This window comes from Cervus canadensis, chromosome 3 (assembly GCF_019320065.1).
Source record: "Cervus canadensis isolate Bull #8, Minnesota chromosome 3, ASM1932006v1, whole genome shotgun sequence".
Taxonomy (NCBI): domain Eukaryota; kingdom Metazoa; phylum Chordata; class Mammalia; order Artiodactyla; family Cervidae; genus Cervus; species Cervus canadensis.
In genome coordinates, this window is record NC_057388.1 from 100,188,706 (window position 1) to 100,210,470 (window position 21,765).

At 49.8% G+C, this 21,765-nt stretch overlaps 1 protein-coding gene and 4 gene segments (V, D, J or C); all 5 read left to right on the plus strand.

Moving 5' to 3' along the window:
• Positions 1 to 1,615: 1,615 nt before the first annotated feature.
• Positions 1,616 to 4,677, plus strand: LOC122437872. The segment is given in 4 exon segments: positions 1,616 to 1,785; positions 1,872 to 2,210; positions 4,385 to 4,493; positions 4,674 to 4,677. Coding segments are annotated over 4 exon segments (501 nt in total).
• A 1,112-nt stretch (positions 4,678 to 5,789) lies between these two features.
• On the plus strand, positions 5,790 to 6,380 carry LOC122437873. The segment is given in 2 exon segments: positions 5,790 to 5,954; positions 6,040 to 6,380. Coding segments are annotated over 2 exon segments (390 nt in total).
• A 1,708-nt stretch (positions 6,381 to 8,088) lies between these two features.
• Positions 8,089 to 12,485, plus strand: LOC122437874. The gene is made up of 5 exons (XM_043462358.1): positions 8,089 to 8,167; positions 8,282 to 8,740; positions 10,476 to 10,514; positions 11,988 to 11,991; positions 12,350 to 12,485. The coding sequence occupies exons 1-5, from the start codon at positions 8,119 to 8,121 to the stop codon at positions 12,483 to 12,485; spliced, it is 687 nt and encodes a 228-aa protein (XP_043318293.1). The 5' UTR covers positions 8,089 to 8,118.
• A 1,653-nt stretch (positions 12,486 to 14,138) lies between these two features.
• LOC122437875 lies at positions 14,139 to 16,219 on the plus strand. The segment is given in 3 exon segments: positions 14,139 to 14,210; positions 14,342 to 14,741; positions 16,156 to 16,219. Coding segments are annotated over 3 exon segments (513 nt in total).
• A 43-nt stretch (positions 16,220 to 16,262) lies between these two features.
• LOC122437876 lies at positions 16,263 to 21,191 on the plus strand. The segment is given in 2 exon segments: positions 16,263 to 16,446; positions 20,776 to 21,191. Coding segments are annotated over 2 exon segments (600 nt in total).
• Positions 21,192 to 21,765: the final 574 nt, after the last annotated feature.

Here is a 21,765-nt window from a genome sequence, read left to right on the forward strand (position 1 = left end):
CTGCATGATCAGGTGCCTCTGGGACAAAAACACTCCTGCCCCAGCTCAGGAAGTGGTGGTGAGTGTGTTGACTGCCAGCCTGGCAAGCCCAGTCTCTGGTGGAGTAGACAGTCTTCCCCAGATGTTCATTTCTTGATATACTTTAATGCTCACAAAGATCATGCAAGATAAGTAGTATTTTAACTGTTTATATATCTGAGTGAACATGATTTGCCCAGATCTCATACTTCATAATTTTATAGGCAAGGACTCTGACTCAGTCTCGTTCTCAACACCTGTGGTCCTTGCCCCAGTGGGACTGCCTCCCTACAGAACAAATTAGATATACATGGGGGTCATGTGTAACAAGACAGAATTTGGGGCTCTATGATATGAATTGTTATTCAGTGAATGGCAGCCCTGCTTCACAAGGAGGTATTCCCATGGAGGAATCTCTCAAATAAAAACGGAGCAGTTTTTTTTTTTTCTGGAGTCGGCATCTCCCTCCATGTCCCTCCTAAGTTTGCATTCCTTTGTGCCAATAAGTAACTCGTGCTGGGCAACCGGCTTCTCTCCATTCAGAAAGGTGGGTCACAGGCCTGAGGGTATCTGCTTGCTCCCTCCCCAGACCTGGGAAGCAGGGGCTCCTGTGAACTTGAAGGAGCTGTACCTGCCTTTGGCTGGTGGACCAACTGCCAGTGAATTGATAAGAAACAGACCAAACAATTCCTCAATGTTGATGAGCTTGTGATAAGGGTAGGATCAGACACCTGGAGAAACATGATAGGTGGAGGGACCTTCTCAGGACTGCAGGCAATTACAGTGCAAATAGGCCTTGAAGTCCTATTGGGACACATGAGTCATAAGGGGCAACAGGAAGCCAGAAGGATTTCCCCAAGACTTACAACTACAGAAATATGCAGATAAATAAGTGAAACGTATGTGTTAATGAAAAATTATCTCTGGACTAGAACATACAAAAATTTGATCAGTTTCATGGACAGATTACAACAACTTGTAAGGCTTATGTCCGGTGAGCTGAATGGGTCTCCCTGTTATGAACTGTTCACTCAGGTTTGATAGCTTCCATTGAAAGGTGTCGGATTCATGATTTCCGAAGACGATTTAGCTTCAAGACCAGGGACCAGTCTTGATCATTCAGGAGATTTTGTGTAGCTGAGTTTTATTAAAGTATAAAAAGGGACAAGGAAATCTTCTGACATAGACATTGAAGGGGGAAGGAGAGTGCCCCCACTTGCTAGTCTTATCAAGGCCTTATATAGTTTTATCAGACCCACATACATCTTAAACTAACAAGAACTGACAATAGAAAGGTCTCCCCGAACCCACTTCCACAAAATACATCTTCAGATAACAAGATTAGTGAGAAGGTTCTTGGTAAGGAGAAACATCTCCTCAAGCAAGACACAGTGCTCGATTGACTAAACAAAGCAATGCAGAAAAAATGTTTGTTCTTTTCTCCTTGAGAGCCCTGGACCCCTTTCACCTTCTCTAGGGCTCTGGGCTTCTTTCTCTTCCTTGGGGACCCTAGACTTCTTATCAGCCACTCTAGGAAGTGACTCTCTGAGGTTCATCTTTGATTTGAGTCTCTGGGAGAAGGGGCGTGGCCGCCTTGTGGCAGGACTGCTCTGGGGCCTGGCAGGGACAGTGACATCTCAGAAGGACTCCCTGGAGAGACCCTCTCCCCTCTCATCCACACTCAGACCAGAGGGCCCTCCGCCTGCCCCGCCCCTGCCATGAGCCCCTGCTTCCTGGGCTGTGTGGTCTTCTGTCTCCTGCAGGCAGGTGAGTCCTGGGGGCAGGGTCCCCTTGGGGGTGTCAGCACTGAGCATCTCCTCTGTGACTGCAGCATCGGTCCTCCTTCTCCACAGGGGTGGTCCACGCTGGTGTCACTCAGGACCCCAGATTCCAGGTCGTGAGGACAGGACAGAAGGCGACACTGAAATGTACTCAGGATCTGGGTCATAATAATATGTTCTGGTACCGACAAGACCTGGGACACGGGCTGAGGCTGATCTATTACTCAGCTGGTGCGCCCAATAGTGAGCCGGGAGATGTGCCCGAGGGTTACAGCGTCTCCAGATCAAACAAAGAGAACTTCCCTCTGACGCTGAAGTCTGCCATCCGCAACCAGACATCTGTGTACTTCTGTGCCAGCAGTTATTCCACAGCACTGCATGGCCACCTCCTCTCTGTGCAAAAAGTATTGGGTGCCCACAATCAGGCTCCTAGCACAGGAAACCTTGGGCCTTTGTGGGCCACGTGCCTGCAGTGTGACCCTAGGGGTGTGGACAACGCTGCCCCAGCCTCATTACCAGGCCTCGGGGCCATGGGTCCACCATCGGTCTCTGTCTTTCCGCTGCATCCTCCCTGTGAACCAGGAAGATGCTTCCCCAGCTCTGACTCCTAGTCATCACCTGAGCCTGAGACCTCTAGGAGGGAAGGATGTTGGTAAATTAGATTTAAATAGGCCCTCCTGTCTTACCTCAGGCACTTCATCAATGTCTCTCTGGAAGGTTCTCCCCCAGCCTGACTCTCACATGCTCTCTTCTCTTGCCCACCTTTCCCAGGCAGGCAGAACATTCCTCTCCCCACCTCTCTGCATCAGCTCCCTGGCCCTCTCTCCCATAGCCACAGGCTCCTCCCTCATCTGCCTCAGGTCCCTTCTCATTTCGCAGGGAGGCATCTAAAGTGGCCCCTCCATGTGCTCTGCTTTGAGCAAGCTGGATGGAATCATCAAAGAGAAATCAACTTCAGTTAATCATCAATCATCCAAAAACTCATGGGAGTTCATCTCAGGGGGACAGATGATCTTTGTGTGTTCTCCCACCGCCCGCCCGCCCTGACTTCCTTAGCATCTCATCTTACCAAGGCCAGGTTGCCACCACCTGCCGCCCTCATCAAAATCTTCTTAAAGTCAAAATATATCATACATCACCCCCATTTTATCAAGATTTTATAAGTGCAGAAATAAATGAGTTCATGTTTCTAAAACTTCTTTATAAAAAGTTTTATCTAGAATTTGATAATACTCAATTTAAATACACAATCTGGAAATATATACATCTGATTAATCAGCAGTACTTATGGAACACATGTTTGCTGGCAGATTCACTTGAGATCCTCAGAGTATTTATTCTATGATTATATATTTCCATCTTAGATAACTACATCATTGTAATGGTGCTGCAATCATTTCTCTCTCAGTAAAAAGTTGGCTCATAAAGTCTTCTGCCTCCAGAGGCTAAGAGTGGATTTGAAGATAAACCCTATCAGACAGGCTAGGAAGGCAGTAGAACAGGTGTGTGTGTGTGTGTGTGTGTGTGTGTGTGAGTGTGTGTTTGTGTGTGTGTCTGTGTCTGTGTATGTGTGTCTGTGTGTGTGTGTCTCTGTGTGTGTGTGTCTGTGTGTGTGAGTGTGTGTGTCTGTGTGTGTGTGTCTATGTGTGTGTGTCTGTGTGTGTGTGAGTGTTTGTGTGTCTGTCTCTGTGTGTCTGTGTGTGTGTCTGTGTGTGTGTGCCTGTGTGTGTCTGTGTGTGTGTGTGTCTGTGTGTGTGTGTGCAGGGTCCTGGATTTTTGTACCCTTGCTTTAAACAGATGGTGCAAACCCACGAGACCCTGGACCTTTGGCCACTTGGAGGCACTGTGTTTCCAAGGTAAGTAAGGTGTATTTGGGAGGGGTTGAGAATCTCTCTGGAGAGGGCAGTTTAAGGGAACCTTGGCTATATCATGCCTGCATCTGGGAGCAGGTTTGAGTTCCCTGAATTGTTCCAAGACATATGGAACCAGCACAGACTCCTCCCTGCCCAGGGAACTGGGCACGTGCCTGGAACCTCAGGATGTTCACAGGGGGTTGTATCCTGGATCAGCATGTGAGGAGGAGGTGAAGGGGTTGGGGTGGTTGGTGAGGTCTTGGGGCTGAGTGTCAGGCAGAGGAGAACAAGACATGTTGTGGGCACATGGGACCAGGGGAAGAAACTCACCTCACACCCAAACTTGCTGAGGGGCTGTCAGGACAGGGAGTGGCATAGAGGAGCCAGCCCTGGGTAATGCTGAGGGGTCCAGTGGACAAGGGCAGCCTGCAGAGACACAGAGCAGTGACGTCATAGGCAAACGCTCCTTCAGGGAAGCGGAAGGGTCAGCACTTACACCTCTCACCCCAGGACCCCCGCCCCCAGCCAGCAGCAGCCTTGGGTTCCTGATGCTGCCAAGGGCTCCAGGCTCCTCTGCTGAGTGACTCTCTGCCTCCTGGGAGCAGGTGAGTCTGGACACAGCGGGGAGCTTCTGAGATGTTTTTTCACCCTGCGACAGAAGCCCGGTGATGAGGATTGAAGCAGGAGGCTTCCCCTGTGCTCTGCCCACAGATTCCTTGTCTCCCCCAACAGGCCTGGTGGATTCTGAAGTCACCCAGACACCCAAGTACCGGATCAAATCAGGAAAACAGCAAGTGACGCTGAGATGTTCCCCTGAATCTGGACACCGCTCTGTGTACTGGTACCAACAGGCCCTGGGCCAGGGTCCCCAATTCCTCATTCAATATTACAACAGGGAAGTTAGTGAGAAAGGAAACATATCAGATCGATTCTCAGGAGAACAGTTCAGTGATCTTTGCTCAGATCTGAACTTGGGCTCCTAGGAGCTGACAGACTCAGCCCTGTATCTCTGTGCCAGCAGCTGAGGCACAGCCCTGTGTGATCAGGTGCCTCTGGGACAAAAACACCCCTGTCCCAGCTCTGGAAGTGTTGCCCCGTGTGTCAGCTGCCAGCCTGCCAAGCCCAGTCTCTGGTAGAGCGATAGACTTTCCCAGACATTCATTTCTTTATATGCTTTAATGCTCACTAAGATCATCAAGATAAGTATTATTTTAACTCTTTGTACATCTGAGGGGACGGGAATTGCCCAGATCTCATACTTCATAACTTACAACTAGGCTTCCGCTCAAGTTTGTTCTCAGCACCTGTGGTTCCTTTCCTCATGGAAATGGCTCCATACAGAGCAAATTCCATATCCGTGCTGGGCTCTGTGTAACAGGGACAGTGTGGGGCTGTAAGATATGAACTGTTACTCAGTGAATGGCAGCTGTGCATCACAAGGAGGTATTCCCATGGAAAGGATCTCTCAATAAATAAAGAGCATTTTTCAATTACCCTGGAGTCTGCCACCTCTTGCCGTCTCCCTCCTATGTCTGTATTCCTTTGTGCCAATGTGTCATCTGGGGTGGTGGGCAACCAGCTTCTCTACACCCAGAAAGGTGGGTCACAGGCCTGAGGGGGCTCTGCTTGCTCCCTCCGTGACACGGGAACCACGGGCTCTTGTGAATGTGAATGAGGTGTACCTGCATTTAGCTGGTGGACCGTCTGTCAGTGATTTGATTAGATAGACCAAACAATTCCTCAAATGTTGATGAGCCTGCAGTGAGGTTGGGAGCAGATTCCTGGAGAAACATGGTAGGTGAAGGGACAATCTCAGGACTGTGGTCAATTATGCAGAAATGGAACCTTGAAGTCCTACTGGGTCACATCAGTCATAAAGTCAATGCAAAGACAGAAAGATTTCCACAAGATTAAAAACTACAGAAATATGCAGATAAATAAAAGTAAAAAATGTATTAATGAAGAATTATCTCTGGATGAGAACACACACAATATTTAATTAGTTTGCCAGAAAGTTTACATCTATTTGTGAGGCTTAAGTCCGTTGAGCTGGATGGGTCTCCCTGTTGTGAACAGTTCTCTCAGGTTCATTTCTGATTTGAGCCTTGGGGGAAGGGGTGTGGCCCCCTGAGTGACAGGTCGGCTCTGGGGCCCGGCAGGGACAGGGACATCTCAGAAGGACTCCCTGGAGAGCCCCTCTCCCCTCTCATCCACACTCAGACCAGAGGGCCCTCCACCTGCCCCGCCCCCGCCATGAGCCCCTGCCTCCTGGGCTGTGTGGTCTTCTGTCTCCTGCAGGCAGGTGAGTCCTAGGGGCAGGGTCCCCTTGGGGTGCCAGCACTGAGCATGTCCTCTGTGACTGCAGCATCGGTCCTCCTTCTCCACAGGGGCGGTCCACGCTGGTGTCACTCAGGACCCCAGATTCCAGGTCGTGAGGACAGGACAGAGCGCCACACTTAATTGTACTCAGGATCTGGGTCATAACTATATGTGCTGGTACCGACAAGACCCGGGACACGGGCTGAGGCTGATTCATTTCTCAGATGTGCCTCCCACCACGGAGGAAGGAGACGTGCCCGACGGGTACAGCGTCTCCAGACCAAGCACAGAGAACTTCCCTCTGACTCTGAAATCTGCCAACCGCTCCCAGACATCTGTGTACTTCTGTGCCAGCAGTGACTCCACGGCGCTGCACGGCCACCTCCTCTCTGTGCAAAAAGGCAGATGAGGGCCCTGCAGCCTGGAACTTGGGGAGCCCCTGCAGGCTCCTAGCACATGGAGCCTTGGAGCCCACAGACATACTGGCAGCATAGGCAGTAGTTTTTTATCTTTGCTGTCACAGACCTGACAACAGGGCCTCATGGACATGTGTCCGCTCTCAGTCTCTGTATATTCACCAGGGCTGCCACCTGAGCCTGAATTAAAGATGATAGCCAGCTCTGACTTCTAGTCATCAGTGAAAATGAGGCCTCCAGGAGGGTAGGGTTTGGGAAATCAGGTATATCTAGACCCTCTTGTCTCGCCCTGGGCACCACATGCCTGTCGCTGTGGAAGGTTCTCCCCCAGGCTGGCCCTTGTGTCGTCTCTGCATTGTCCAACTTCCCCAGATGTGGGGTCTTTCCTTTCCCACCTTCCTGGCTTTCCTTCCGACCCTTCTTTACTTCAGCCTTGCCACTCCTCCCTCATCTGGGTCATGTCCTTGCCCATCACCCAGGGAACCTTATAATGATCCCTAAGTTTTCATGTTTGAGTAGGCTCCCTGGGTTCCTCAAAGAGAATGCAACCTCAGTTAATGATTAATCATCCATAATTCCTTTGTAGTCCCTCAGGAGAAGGAGAGGCAAACTGTGTGTGTATCTATTCTCTACCACTGCCTGTCTTTAGCATCTAAATAGCCTAGACCCTGATGTTGGGAAAGACTGAAAGCAAAAGGAGAAGGGGGTGGCAGAGAAAGAGGTGGTTAGATAGCATCACCAACACAAAAGACATGAATTTGAGCAAACTCTGGGAGATAGTGAAGAACAGGGCAGCTTGGTGTGCTGCAATGCATGGGGTCTGAAAGAGTTGGACTGGAGTTAGCAATTGAACACCACCACCAACAACAAGAACTAACCCAAGTTTGTACCATTTCCCTCATCACAATCTTCTAAAAGTCAAAGAATTATATATTTCCTGCACGAACACATTTCTTTACTCTTGAAATACAAAGTCATAAATCAGCTAAGGCAGGCTGGTTTGTGAGTCTGTGTTTCTAATTGCCTGTATGTTCTTTAGAAAAACTAGACAAGCAAAAACGCAGTGCGGTCAGCAAACAGTGAAATATTTTCTAATATGAAAACAGCCCATGACTATTAAATCTCGGTAGACAATCTTGGTTTCCACACATAGACCACAGGGGGATGCTGTGGAACTGCCAAACTCCAGAAGATTCTGGGGCAGAGCAAGGGGACAGTGCTAGTGCCTGGACCAGCAGGGTTAAGAGAAAGCTTCATTTGGTGTTTTCATCTCTAGAAGCCTGACTAGCACAGGCGCTAATTTGTAGGCTAGCTGTCCCAGGTGGGAGCCATGAACTTCAACTATGCAATGCTGAAGGAGCCTCTGAGGTTGCAGAAAAAGTGAAGGGTATGGAGCTGGGACTTGGTAGGAAAGAAACAGAAAAGAGAAACACCGGCCTGAAGAGAGAAGCAAAGGAGCCACGGGGAAGGGCGTCGGGCATAAACCCAGCCTCGCCCAGACCAGCAGTCCAGCTCACACGTCATCTAAGAGACTTTGCAGGACAGAGCAGCATTCGTGGATCAGCTGACCGGGAATGAGAGGTCAGATTCCTGGGAACCAGCAGAGGCAATGACATCAGAGCAGTGACGTCCATGCCTCGCCTCCAATCAGGGGAAGGACCCCAGAATCCCAGCTCTCAGAGAAGCAGAGCTCTGAGCAAGGAGACGCCGGACCGCTCTGCCCCTCCTGCCATGGGCTGCAGCCCCGTCTGCTGTGTGGCTCTCTGTCTCCTGGCAGCAGGTGGGTCCTTGGCACAGGAGAGAATCTGTGTTCCTAGCCTGACTTTGCCTGAAACCAAGGCACCATCGGCTTCTCTCCTGCGTCCCTTCTCAGCCCCATCTTCTTCCCCCACAGGCCTTGTGGATGCTGGAGTCACCCAAACCCCAAGATACCTGATTAAAGCAAGAGGACAGCGAGTGACAGTGGGATGCTCCCCTGTCTCTGGACACCTCTCTTTGTACTGGTACCAACAGGCCCTGGGCCAGGGCCCCCGGTTCCTCATTGAGTATTACAGGCAGGAAGTGAGGGGAGAAGCACAGCTCCCGGATCGATTCTCAGCAAAACAGTTCAGTGACTCTCGCTCTGAGCTGAACTTGAGCTCCTTGGAGCTGACGGACTCAGCCGTGTATCTCTGTGCCAGCAGCCCAGACACAGCCCTGCATGATCAGGTGCCTCTGGCACAAAAACTCTCCTACCCCAGCTCAGGAAGTGTGGTGAGGGTGACTGCCTGCCTTCCAGGCCTAGATAGATCCGATAGACTCTCCCAGATATTCTTCCTCTGCTGTGTTTTAATGGTCCCAAAGATCATCCTAGGTAAGTATTATTTTCCCTGTTTATACATCTAAGTGGAACTGACTTGCCCACGTCTCATATTTCATTCCTTTCAGAGCAAGGTATTTGATTCAAGTCTGTCCTAATCTATTGTGATCTTTGCCCCCCAAAACTGTCCCCCATAAGAATAAATAATATACACATACACAAAATACATATACACATACTTGTTTTAAAGCAATTGGCTCACACAGTTGTTAAAGCTGATAAGTGCAAAAGCTGCAGGCTGGTCTGGTGCTACGAGAGACTGAGGGGGAACTGATGTTTAAGTTCAAAAGCAGAAAAGCTAGTGGCCCAGTGTGAAGGCCATCAGCTGACAATTATCTCTTACTTGGGGGAGGATCAGTGTTCTTTTGTCTGTTCATCTCTTCTCCTGGTTTCATGAAGCCCACCTACGTTATGGAGGGTCATCTGCTTTACCAATTAAAATGCTAATCTAATCTATTATTAAAATTTACCTATTAACATATTACCTTTTCCAAAAATACCCCTCCTAGGAGCACCCAGAAAAATAAAGCTGAATATCCATGGCAGTCTAGTTGACATATTTTATTAGTCAGGACACCATCTTCCAGGGTTTCACAGGAATTTAGTAAGCATGAAGTCCCTGGCAGGTAACAGGACTCTGGATTTCTTGACTCCCTTTGGTAATCTCTGATAGCCTCCTCTAGTACTTCCTAGGTACTAAAGTAGATATGGACACATTTTGACTTCAAACCCTATACTTGAGATATTCAGATGTCACAGGAAAGAAAGTAATTGTGCTTGCTTGTTAACTACATGAGATAAACAGCATGTAACGTACCTTCAGGCGTTTTTACATCAACTTTATTGGCATATGGATTATAGTAAACATTTGAATAATGTGTAGTTTGGGGACCCTGACCCAGCCCTAACCATGATGTAAAAGTTTGTTTAAATTCAGTCAAACCTCTCTATTTATGATTCCACAGCTGTAGATTCAACCAGCCACAATTGTGTAGTACTGTGAAAAGTGACAGTGAAAGTTACTCAGTTGTGTCTGACTCTTTGTGACCCCCATACAGTCCATGAAATTCTCCAGGCCAGAATACTGGAGTGGGCAGCCTTTCCCTCCTCCAGCAGATCTTCCCCACCAAGGGATCCAACCCAGGTCTCTCCCATTGCAGGGAGATTCTTTACCAGATGAACAACAAGGTCTGTAGTTAGCACCTATTAAAAATTCCACACAAAACTGGACCCAGGAACTTCAAAAAAGTGTGGTTCAAGGGATCCTCTGTATATACAATAACATTACACACTGTACAGTGAACCGAAGCATGGTTTTGATCCTTCCATCTGTATGTGCCCATGGAACATTCACCTGTAAAGACTGAGAACATTTCATCACCAGAAATTCTCTCAGACCCCATTCCCAGGCCTATCTCTTTCCCTGACAGTGAACAGTATGATTTCTTTTGCTGTCATTCTGTTTTAAAGTCCTCTTTGGCCCAGAGTTAAATATTTAAAACATTACTGCTGGAGAGAATTATAGTTAAAGACTTTCTTGAAAGCATGTGAGCACCATATCCATGTCAGGGACTATCCTATCTGGAGATGGATGGTTTGGAAAATGACCATTCAAAGATCTTCCCTGCTGGTACAAGCTTTTTTTTTTTTTTAATTATTTATGCACTTTTAAAAATTTCCTTCTTGTGCACACATTGTCTGAAATGATTTTATGGTGCTCTTTTTACAGGAAGTCCTCATCTCCTAGGAAATTCCTTTGCAGTCCCATGTGAAACACACACAACAAGTCTTCCTGTGCCCACACTGGGTGCTGGGACTGAGCAGGCAACCAGAAGCAGCAACTAGGGTGAGATATCATCTCATGTCAGGAGAAGCTTGCCTTTGATTTGACCCCAGCTACAAGTCACAGGAGTTGAGTTGAAAAGTCCCCCTTTTCTGTAGCGGCCTGGCCTGGGCACTAGGCTCCTTTGTTGTGGGCCCCACTGTCTCTTGGACCAGAGACACTCTGAGCACAGGTGTGGATCCCATCGACTTGCCAGGCCCCAATTCAAGGCTTGTTTTTGTGGCTACAACATTGGGCTCATTCATTGCTTCTGACTTTAGTTTCTGTGTTTTCGTCTCTGAGGCCCCAGGGATGGCTAGTCCCCCAGGCCCCAGACGTGAGATTGGGTTCCATGGAAACCAGCACATCAGGAGGTCACCACGGTCACCCACTCATGACCAGGTGCATGATATTCAGGTTCAGATATTATTGAGAAGCTGGAAATCACAGCAGCAGAGCATAGCAGCTAGCACAGGGTCCTTCTAAATGTGAGGTTTGTGCGATGTGATAGAATCTAGGCTCTAGGACATGAGTTACTGAATGGCTGCCACGTTTCACAAAGAAGTATCCCATGCAACGGATGTCTCACGTACAATCGGAGCATTTTCCCTTTGCCCCGGGTCAGCCATCTCTCCCGACATCCCTCCCCGTCTGGACTCCTTTGTGCCAACATGTCATCCGTGGTGCTGGGCAGCCAGCTTCTCTCCTCCAAGCAAGGTGGGCCACAGGCCTGAGGTGGTTCGGCCCGCTGCCCCCCCACCCCTCAGACCCCAGAAGACGTGCTCAGCTGAGCATGACGGCGTGAGCCTGCCTTTGACAGGCACCCTGTCAGTCGGTGAATTAATAAGCCCAAGGATTCCTCAGGTGTTGATGAGCCTGCCATAAGGTTGGGGAAACAGGTCCAGAATCATTGTGGGTGGCAGGACATGAAGAGCACTGCTCTCAATTTAACAAAGTAGAAGCATGAGGGATTATTTGGGACCCATGAATCATAAAGGGCAACAGGAAGACCTCAGGATTTTCCCTGAGATTCAAAACCACCGAAATATGTAGATAAATAAAATGAATATATGTATTAATGAACAGCTATTTCTGGAATAAAATGTACCTATAGATGTGAACAGTTTTACAGAAAGTTTACAAAAACTTGTGAGGCTTATGTGCATTGAGCTGGATGGGTATCCCTGCTGTGAACACTTCACTCAATTTCATTTCTGATTTGAGCCTCTGGGGGAAGGGGCATGGTCCCTGACTGACAGGTTGGCTCTGGGGCCTGGCAGGGACAGTGACATCTCAGAAGGACTCCCTGGAGAGCCCCTCTCCCCTCTCATCCACACTCAGACCAGAGGGCCCTCCACCTGCCCCACCCCCGCCGTGAGCCCCTGCCTCCGGGGCTTCGTGGTCTTCTGTCCTCTGCAGGCAGGTGAGTCCCGGGGGGCAGGGTCCCCTTGGGGGTGCCAGCAGGAAGGATGTCCACTGTGACTGCATCGGTCCTCCTTCTCCACAGGGGCGGTCCACGCTGGTGTCACTCAGGACCGCAGATTCCAGGTAGTGAGGACAGGACAGAGCGTGACACTTAATTGTACTTAGGATCTGGGTCATAACTATATGCGCTGGTACCAACAAGACCCAGGACTCGGGCTGAGCCTGAGCCATTACTCAGCTATGCCTCCCTCCATGGAGCAAGAGACGTACCCGACAGGTACAGCGTCTCCAGATCAAACACAGAGAATTTCCCTCTCACGGTGGAGTCTGAGAACCGCTCCCTACTTCTGTGCCAGCCGTTACTCACTCCACTGCACGGCCACCTGCTCTGTGTACAAAAAGACAGGGGGCCCACGGGCAGGCTCCGAGCACCAGGAGCCTCATGCCCTGGGGACCACTGGCCGGCACTGTGACCCTGGATGTGCGATCTGAACAGGCCTGGATCTGACCCCAGGGACTCGGAGACACGTGTCCACCATCCGTCTCTGTTTTTCAGAAAGCATCCAGTTCTGACTAGTTCTACCTCTTACTCATGAGCTTAAGACCACCGGAGGGAAGGATATTGGTAAATCAGATACATCTCGACCCACTTGTCTCTCCCCAGCACCTCATTGCTGTCTCTTTGGAGGTTTCTCCCCCAGCCTAGCTCTCAAGTGCTCCCTGCTCTTGCCCACCAGAGGGGCAGGTCTTCCTCCTTTACTGCCTTGGCCTCAGCTCCCCTGCCCTCTCTGCTCCAGACACACTGCCCTCCCCTCATCTGTGTCATGGCCCTTCCCATGACACAGGGAACTTTGTAACCATGCCTAAGTGGTTGTGTTTGAGAAAGCTCTTGCAGTCATCAAAGAGAAAACAACCTCAGTTAATTAGAAACCATCCAAAATCCCTCAGGAGTCCATTCAAAGGAGGAGAGACAGGCTGGGTGTGTGTGTTCTCCTCCCTGCCCCTCTTTCTTAGCATCTCAATTAACCTGGACCAGTTTTCCACTATTTCCCTCAGAGAAATGTTCTCAAAGTCAAAATATTTCCTCCATGGTATCTTATTATAACAAGATTTTTAAGTTCATAGGAAATAAATAGGTTAATATCCATAAAACTTCTTAATAAAATGCAATAGCTAGAATTTGGTAATGCTTAATTTAAATATGAAATCGGTAAATATATGGGTCTGATTAATCAGAAAGAGGTCTCGAATCCAGGTGTCAAGGCTGGCTTCATTTGAGATCATGAGAGGGCTTTTTTCTATTGCCTGTATTACTCCACTTTAGCTAACTACTGTCATTGCAGTAATGCAGGAATTATTTCCTTCTTAGCAGAAAAGTCTGATCATACAGTCTTTTAACTCCACAGCCCAAGACTAGACTTGAAGATCAACCCTAGTTCAGCCAGGTGGGTAAGGGAGCAGATGAGGGATGTGTGTGTTTGTGTGTGTTTGTGTGTGTGTGTGTGTAGGGGTTGAAAGTGTGGAGTGTGGGGGATTTCTATTCTTGTTTTAGATGGAAGGCACAGATCTGTGAGACTGTGGATTACTGGCCACTAGGAGGCACTGTGGGTCCATGGTAAGCTGGGTGCCCTGGGAGGGGTTGAGAGTCACCCTGGGGAGGGCAGCTTAAGGGAACCTTGGCTACATGCCTGCATCAGAAAGTAGGTTTGAGTTCCCTGAGTGGTCCAGACACATGGACCCAGCCCAGACACCTCACTGCCCAGGGGAGTGGGGACCTGCCTGGATCCTCAGGATGTGTCCAGAGGGCGTCTCCTGGAGCAGCATGGGGAGCGGTGGGTGATGGATTAGTGTGGCTGGTGAGGGCTGGGTGAGGAGTGTCAGGCAGGGACAGGAAGAGAAGAGAAAGCCATGTTATGGGCATATGGGGACAGTGCTCATCTCACACCCACCCTTTGCTGAGGAGCTATGCAGGACGGGGAAGGGCATAGAGGAGCCCACCATGGGACCTGGCCAGGGGTGCAGTGGATCAGGAAACAGCCTGCAGGGACACAGAACAGTGACGTCATAGGCAATGGTCCAATCCGGGAAGCGGGAGGGTCAGCACTTACACCTCTCACCCCAGGAGCCCCGCCCCCAGCCAGCAGCAGTCTTGGGTTCCTGATGCTGCCATGGACTCCAGGCTCCTCTGCTGTGTGACTCTCTGCCTCCTGGGAGCAGGTGAGTCCTGGACACAGTGCGGGAGCTTCTGAGATGCCTTTGCCTCCCTGAGATAGAAGCCTGAAGATGAGGGCTGCAGCGGGAGGCTTACCTGTCCTCGGCCCTCAGCTTCCTTGTCTCCTCCCCAACAGGCCTGGTGGAATCTGGAGTCACCCAGACCCCCAAGTACCTGATCAAATCAAGAAAGCAGAATGCGACTCTGAGATGTTCCCCTGAATCTGGACACCTCTCTGTGTACTGGTACCAACAGGCCCTGGGCCAGGGCCCCCAGTTCCTTGTTCAGTATTATGATGGGGAAGAGTATCAAAAAGGAAACATATCGGATCGATTCTCAGGAGAACAGTTCAGTGACTCCCGCTCTGAGCTGAGCTTGACCCCCTTGGAGCTGACGGACTCCGCTCTGTATCTCTGTGCCAGCATCCAAGACACAGCCCTGCGTGATCAGATGCCTCTGGGACAAAAACACTCCTGCCCCAGCTCAGAAAGTGGTAGTGAGTGTGTCGACTGCCAGCCTGACAAGCCCAGTCTCTGGTGGAGTAGACAGTCTTCCCCAGATGTTCATTTCTTGATATATTTTAGTGCTCACAAAAATCATGCAAGGTACATATTATTTTAACTGTTTATACATCTGAGTGAACATGATTGCCCAGATCTCATACTTCATAATTATTATAGCAAGGACTCTGACTCAAGTCTCTTCTCAACAACGGTGGTCCCTGGCCGCAATGGGACTGCCTCCCTACAGAAGAAATTAGATATGCATGGGGGTCATGTGTAACAAGACAGAATTTGGGGCTCTATGATATGAATTGTTATTCAGTGAATGGCAGCCCTGCTTCACAAGGAGGTATTCCCATGGAGGAATCTCTCAAATAAAAACAGAGCAGTTGTTTTTTTTATTCTGGAATCTGCATCTCCCTCCATGTCCCTCCTAAGTCTGCATTCCTTTGTGCCAATAAGTCACCCGAGCTGGGCAACCGGCTTCTCTCCATTCAGAAAGGTGGGTCACAGGCCTGAGGGTATCTGCTTGCTCCCTCCCCAGACCTGGGAAGCAGGGGCTCCTGTGAACTTGAAGGAGCTGTTACCTGCCTTTGGCTGGTGGACCAACTGCCAGTGAATTGATAAGAAACAGACCAAACAATTCCTCAATGTTGATGAGCTTGTGATAAGGGTAGGATCAGACACCGTGAGAAACAGGGTAGGCGTGGAGGGACATTCTCAGGACTGCAGGCAATTACAGTGCAAATAGGCCTTGAAGTCCTATTGGGACACATGAGTCATAAGGGGCAACAGGAAGCCAGAAGGATTTCCCCAAGACTTAAAACTACAGAAATATACAGATAAATAAATGTAACATGTGTGTTAATGAAAAATTATCTCTGGACTAGAACATACAAAAATTTGATCAGTTTCACAGAAAGATTACATCAACTTGTAAGGCTTATGTCCGGTGAGCTGAATGGGTCTCCCTGTTATGAACTGTTCACTCAGGTTTGATAGCTTCCATTGAAAGGTGTCGGATTCATGATTTCCGAAGACGATTTAGCTTCGGGACCAGGGACCAGTCTTGATCATTCAAGAGATTTTGTGTAGCTGAGTTTTATTAAAGTATAAAAAGGAACAAGGAAAGCTTCTGACATAGACATTGAAGGGGGAGGGAGAGTGCCCCCACTTGCTAGTCTTATCAAGGCCTTATATAGTTTTATCAGACCCACTCACAACATACATCTTAAATTAACAAGATTAGAACTGACAATAGAAAGATCTCACTGAACCCACTTCCACAAAATACATCTTCAGATAACAAGATTAGTGAGAAGGTTCTTGGTAAGGAGAAACACCTCCTCAAGCAAGATACAGTGCTCGATTGACTAAACAAAGCAATGCAGAAAAAATGTTTGTTCTTTTCTCCTTGAGAGCCCTGGACCCCTTTCACCTTCTCTAGGGCTCTGGACTTCTTTCTCTTCCTCGGGGACCCTGGACTTCTTCTCAGCCACTCTAGGAAGTGATTCTCTGAGGTTCATCTTAGATTTGAGTCTCTGGGGGAAGGGCATGGCCGCCTTATGGGGCAGGTCTGCTCTGGGGCCTGGCATGGACAGTGACATCTCAGACGGACTCCCTGGAGAGCCCCTCTTCCCTCTCATCCACACTCAGACCAGAGGGCCCTCCGCCTGCCCCGCCCCTGCCATGAGCCCCTGCCTCCTGGGCTGTGTGGTCTTCTGTCTCCTGCAGGCAGGTGAGTCCTGGGGGCAGGGTCCCCTTGGGGGTGTCAGCACTGAGCATGTCCGCTGTGACTGCAGCATCGGTCCTCCTTCTCCACAGGAGCGGTCCATGCTGGTGTCACTCAGGACCCCACATTCCAGGTCGTGAGGACAGGACAGAGGACAACTCTGAAATATACTCAGGATATGTACCACGACAGTATGTACTGGTACCGACAAGACCTGGGACATGGGCTGAGGCGGACCTATTACTCAGCTGGTGTGCCCAGTAGCGAGCCAGGAGATGTGCCCGAGGGTTACAGCGTCTCCAGATCAAACAAAGAGAACTTCCCTCTGACGCTGAAGTCTGCCATCCGCAACCAGACATCTGTGTACTTCTGTGCCAGCAGTTATTCCACGGCACTGCATGGCCACCTCCTCTTTGTGCAAAAAGTACTAGGTGCCCACAATCAGGCTCCTAGCACAGGAAATCTTGGGCCTTTGCGGGCCACGTGCCTGCAGCCTGACCCTGGGTGTGTGGACAACGCTGCCCCAACCTCACTCCTGGGCCTCGGGGCCATGTGTCCACCATCGGTCTCTGTCTTTCCGCTGCATCCTCCCTGTGAACCAGGAAGATGCTTCCCCAGCTCTGACTCCTAGTCATCACCTGAGCCTGAGACCTCTAGGAGGGAAGAATGTTGGTAAATTAGATTTAAATAGGCCCTCCTGTCTTACCTCAGGCACTTCATCAACGTCTCTCTGGAAGGTTCTGCCCCAGCCTGACTCTCACATGCTCTCTTCTCTTGCCCACCTTTCCCAGGCGGGCAGGACATTCCTCTCCCCACCTCTCTGCATCAGCTCCCTGGCCCTCTCTCCCATAGCCACAGGCTCCTCCCTCATCTGTCTCAGGTCCCTTCTCATTTCTCAGGGAGGCTTCTAAAGTGGCCCCTCCACGTGCTCTGCTTTGAGCAAGCTGGATGGAATCATCAAAGAGAAATCAACTTCAGTTAATCATCAATCATCCAAAAACTCATGGGAGTTCATCTCAGGGGGACAGATGATCTTTGTGTGTTCTCCCACCGCCTGCCCGCCCTGACTTCCTTAGCATCTCATCTTACCAAGGCCAGGTTGCCACCACCTGGCGCCCTCATCAAAATCTTCTTAAAGTCAAAATATATCATACATCACCCCCATTTTATCAAGATTTTATAAGTGCAGAAACAGATGAGTTCTTGTTTCTAAAACTTCTTTATAAAAAGTTTTATCTAGAATTTGATAATGCTCAATTTAAATACACATCTGGAAATATATACATCTGATTAATCAGCAGTAGTTATGGAATACATGTTTGCTGGCAGATTCACTTGAGATCCTCAGAGTATTTATTCTATGATTATATATTTCCATCTTAGATAACTACATCATTGTAGTGGTGCCGCAATCATTTCTCTCTCAGTAAAAAGTTTAGATCATAAAGTCTTCTGCCTCCAGAGTCTAAGAGTGGATTTGAAGATAAACCCTATCAGCCAGGCTAGGAAGGCAGTAGAACAGATGTGTGTGTGTCTGTGTGTGTGTGTATGTGTCTGAGTGTGTGTGTGTCTGTGTGTGTGTGAGTGTGTGTGTCTTGTGTTTGTGTGTCTGTGTGTGTGTGTATGTGTCTGAGTGTGTGTGTGTCTGTGTGTGTGTGAGTGTGTGTGTCTGTGTGTTTGTGTTTGTGTGTGTGTGTCTGTGTGTGTGTGTCTGTGTGTGTTTTTGTGTGTGTGAGAGTGTGTGTGTGTGTGTGTGTGTCTGTCTGTGTGTGTGTGTGAGTGTGTGTGTGTGTTTGTGTGTTTGTGTGAGTGTGTGCAGGGTCCTGGATTTTGTACCCTTGCTTTAAACAGATGGTGCAAATCCATGAGACCCTGGACTTTTGGCCACTTGGAGGCACTGTGTTTAAAGGTAAGTAGGGTGTATTAGAGGAGTTGAGAATCTCTCTGGAGAGGGCAGTTTAAGGGAACCTTGGCTATATCATGCCTGCATCTGGGAGCAGGTTTGAGTTCCCTGAATTGTTCCAAGACATATGGAACCAGCACAGACTCCTCCCTGCCCAGGGAACTGGGCACGTGCCTGGAACCTCAGGATGTTCACGGTTGTCGTATTCTGGATCAGCATGTGAGGAGGAGGTGAAGGGGTTGGGGTGGTTGGTGAGGTCTTGGGTCTGAGTGTCAGGCAGGGTCAGGCAGAGGAGAACAAGACATGTTGTGGGCACATGGGACCAGGGGATGAAACTCACCTCACAGCCAAACTTGCTGAGGGGCTATGCAGGACAGGGAGTGGCATAAGGAGCCAGCCCTGGGTAATGCTGAGGGGTCCAGTGGACAAGGGCAGCCTGCAGAGACACAGAGCAGTGACGTCATAGGCAATGCTCCAATCAGGGAAGCAGGAGGGTCAGCACTTACACCTCTCACCCCAGGAGCCCCGCCCCCAGCCAGCAGCAGCCTTGGGTTCCTGATGCTGCCAAGGGCTCCAGGCTCCTCTGCTGTCTGACTCTCTGCCTCCTGGGAGCAGGTGAGTCCTGGACACAGTGCGGGAGCTTCTGAGATGCCTTTGCCCCCCTGAGATAGAAGCCTGGAGATGAGGGCTGCAGCAGGAGGCTTCCCTGTGCTCTGCCCTCAGATTCCTTGTCTCCTCCCCAACAGGCCTGGTGGATTCTGGAGTCACCCAGACCCCCAAGTACCGGATCAAATCAAGAAAGCAGAACGCGACTCTGAGATGTTCCCCTGACTCTGGACACCGCTCTGTGTACTGGTACCAACAGGCCCTGGGCCAGGGCCCCCAATTCCTCATTCAGTATTATGATGGGGAAGAGTATCAAAAAGGAAACATATCGGATCGATTCTCAGGAAAACAGTTGAATGACATTTGCTCTGAGCTGAGCTTGACCCCCTTGGAGCTGAGGGACTCCACTCTGTATCTCTGTGCCAGCAGCCAAGGCACAGCCCTGTATGATCAGGTGCCTCTGGGACAAAAACACCCCTGTCCCAGCTCAGGAAGTGGTGCCCAGAGTGTCAGCTGCCAGCCTGCCAAGCCCAGTCTCTGGTAGAGCGATAGACTTTCCCAGACATTTACTCCTTGGTATGTTTAAATGCTCACTAAGGTCATCAAGACAAGTATTGTTTTAACTGTTTGTAATTCTGAGGGGTCGTGAGTGGCCCAGATCTCATACTTCATAAGTGTTACAGCGAGCATTCCGGCTCAAGTCTGTTCTCTAAACCTGTAGTCCCTTCGCTCACAGATATTTCTCTGTACAAGCAAATTACATTTATGCGTTGTATTATGTGTATACAAGATACAATTTTGAGCTCTATGATATGAATTGCTACTCAATGACTGGCAGCCACACTTCACAAGCAGGTATTCCCATAGGAGGAATGTCTCAAATAAAAACAGAGCCTTTTTCGTTTACGGTGGCATCTGCACCTCCGTCCAGGTCCCTCCTACATCTGTATTCCTTTGTGCCAAAACGTCATCCTGTGCTGGGCACCCAGCTTCTCTCCACCCAGAAAGGTGGGTCACAGGCCTGAGGGGGCTCTGCTGGCTCCCTTCCCCCCAACACGGGAAACACGTGTGAACATGAAGGGGCTCTACCTGCTTTGACCGGTGGACCGTCTGTCAGTGAACTGATTAGAAACAGACCAAAGAATTCCTCTAATGTTGATGAGCCTGCGATGAGGTTGGCAGCAGAAACCTGGAGAAACATGGTGGGTGGAGGGACATTCTCAGGACTGCAGAATGGAGTCAATTTTGCGGAAATGGAGCCTTGAAGTGCTATTGGGACATATCATAAAGGGCAGGAGGACACCAGAAGGATTCCCCAGGATTGAAACTCCAGAAATATGTAGATAAAGAAAAGTAATATACATGTTAAAGAAGACTTATCTCTTGACTAGACCGTACAAATCATTTCATCACTTTAACATTTACAGAAAAAATCTTTAACATTTACAGAAAGGTTACAGCAATGTATGAGGCTTACGTCCATTGAGCTAGATGGGTCTCCGTGTTGTGAACAGTTCTCTCAGGTTCATTCCTGATTTGAGCCTCTGGGGGAAGGGGCGTGGCCCCCTGAGTGATAGGTCGGCTCTGGGGCCAGGCAGGGACAGTGACATCTCAGAAGCACTCCCTGGAGAGCCCCTCTCCCCTCTCATCCACACTCAGACCAAAGGGCCCTCCACCTGCCCCGCTCCTGCCATGAGCCCCTGCCTCCTGGGCTGTGTGGTCTTCTGTCTCCTGCAGGCAGGTGAGTCCTGGGGGGCAGGGTCCCCTGGGGTGTCAGCACAAAGCATGTCCGCTGTGACTGCAGCATCGGTCCTCCTTCTCCACAGGGGCGGTCCACGCTGGTGTCACTCAGGACCCCAGATTCCAGGTTGTGAGGACAGGACAGAGGGCAACACTGAAATGTACTCAGGATCTGGGTCATGACCGCATGTACTGGTACCGACAAGACCCGGGACATGGGCTGAGGCTGATCCATTACTCAAATGGCCCTCCGGACACAGAGAAAGGAGACATGCCTGACGGGTACAGCGTCTCCAGATCAAGGGCAGAGAACTTCCCTCTCACGCTGGAGTCCGCCAACCCCTCACAGACATCTGTGTACTTCTGCGCCAGCAGTGACTCCACAGCGCTGCAAGGCCACCTCCTCTCTGTGCAAAAAGACAGGAGGCCACGTGCAGAGTCCTACACCGGGAGCCCCAGGGCTTTGTTAGCCACGTGCAGGGCCCTAGCACTGGGAGTCTGAGGGTTTTGCAGACCACATGCCTGCAGCGTGACCCTGGGTGTGTGCACTAGGTTGGCCTCAGCCTCACTCCCGGGCCTCGGGGCCATGTGTCCTCCATCGGTCTCAGTCTTTCCTCTGCATCCTCCTTGTGAATCAGGAGATGCTTCTCCAGCTCAGACTCCTAGTCATCACCTGAGCCTGAGATCGAGGAGGAAGATTGTTGGTAAATTAGATGCATCTAGATATTCTTGTCTCACCTCAGGCAGCTTGTTTCTGTCTTTCTGGAGGTTCTCCCCCAGCCTGGCTCTCACCTGGTCTCGGCTCTGGTCCACCTTTCCCAGGTGGGCAGGACTTCCTCTCCCCACCTGCCTGCATCAGCTCCCTGGCCCTCTCTACCACAGCCACACTGCTCCTCCCTCATCTGGGTCAGGTCCCTTCCCAGGTCACAGGGAGGCTTTTAAAGTGTCCTCTCCATGTGGTCTGTTTTGAGCAAGATGTATGGAGTCATGAAAAAGAAACAAACTTTAGTTAATTATAAATCATCCAAAAATTCACTTGAGTCCATCTGAAGGAGGACAGACTGTCTTTGTGTTCT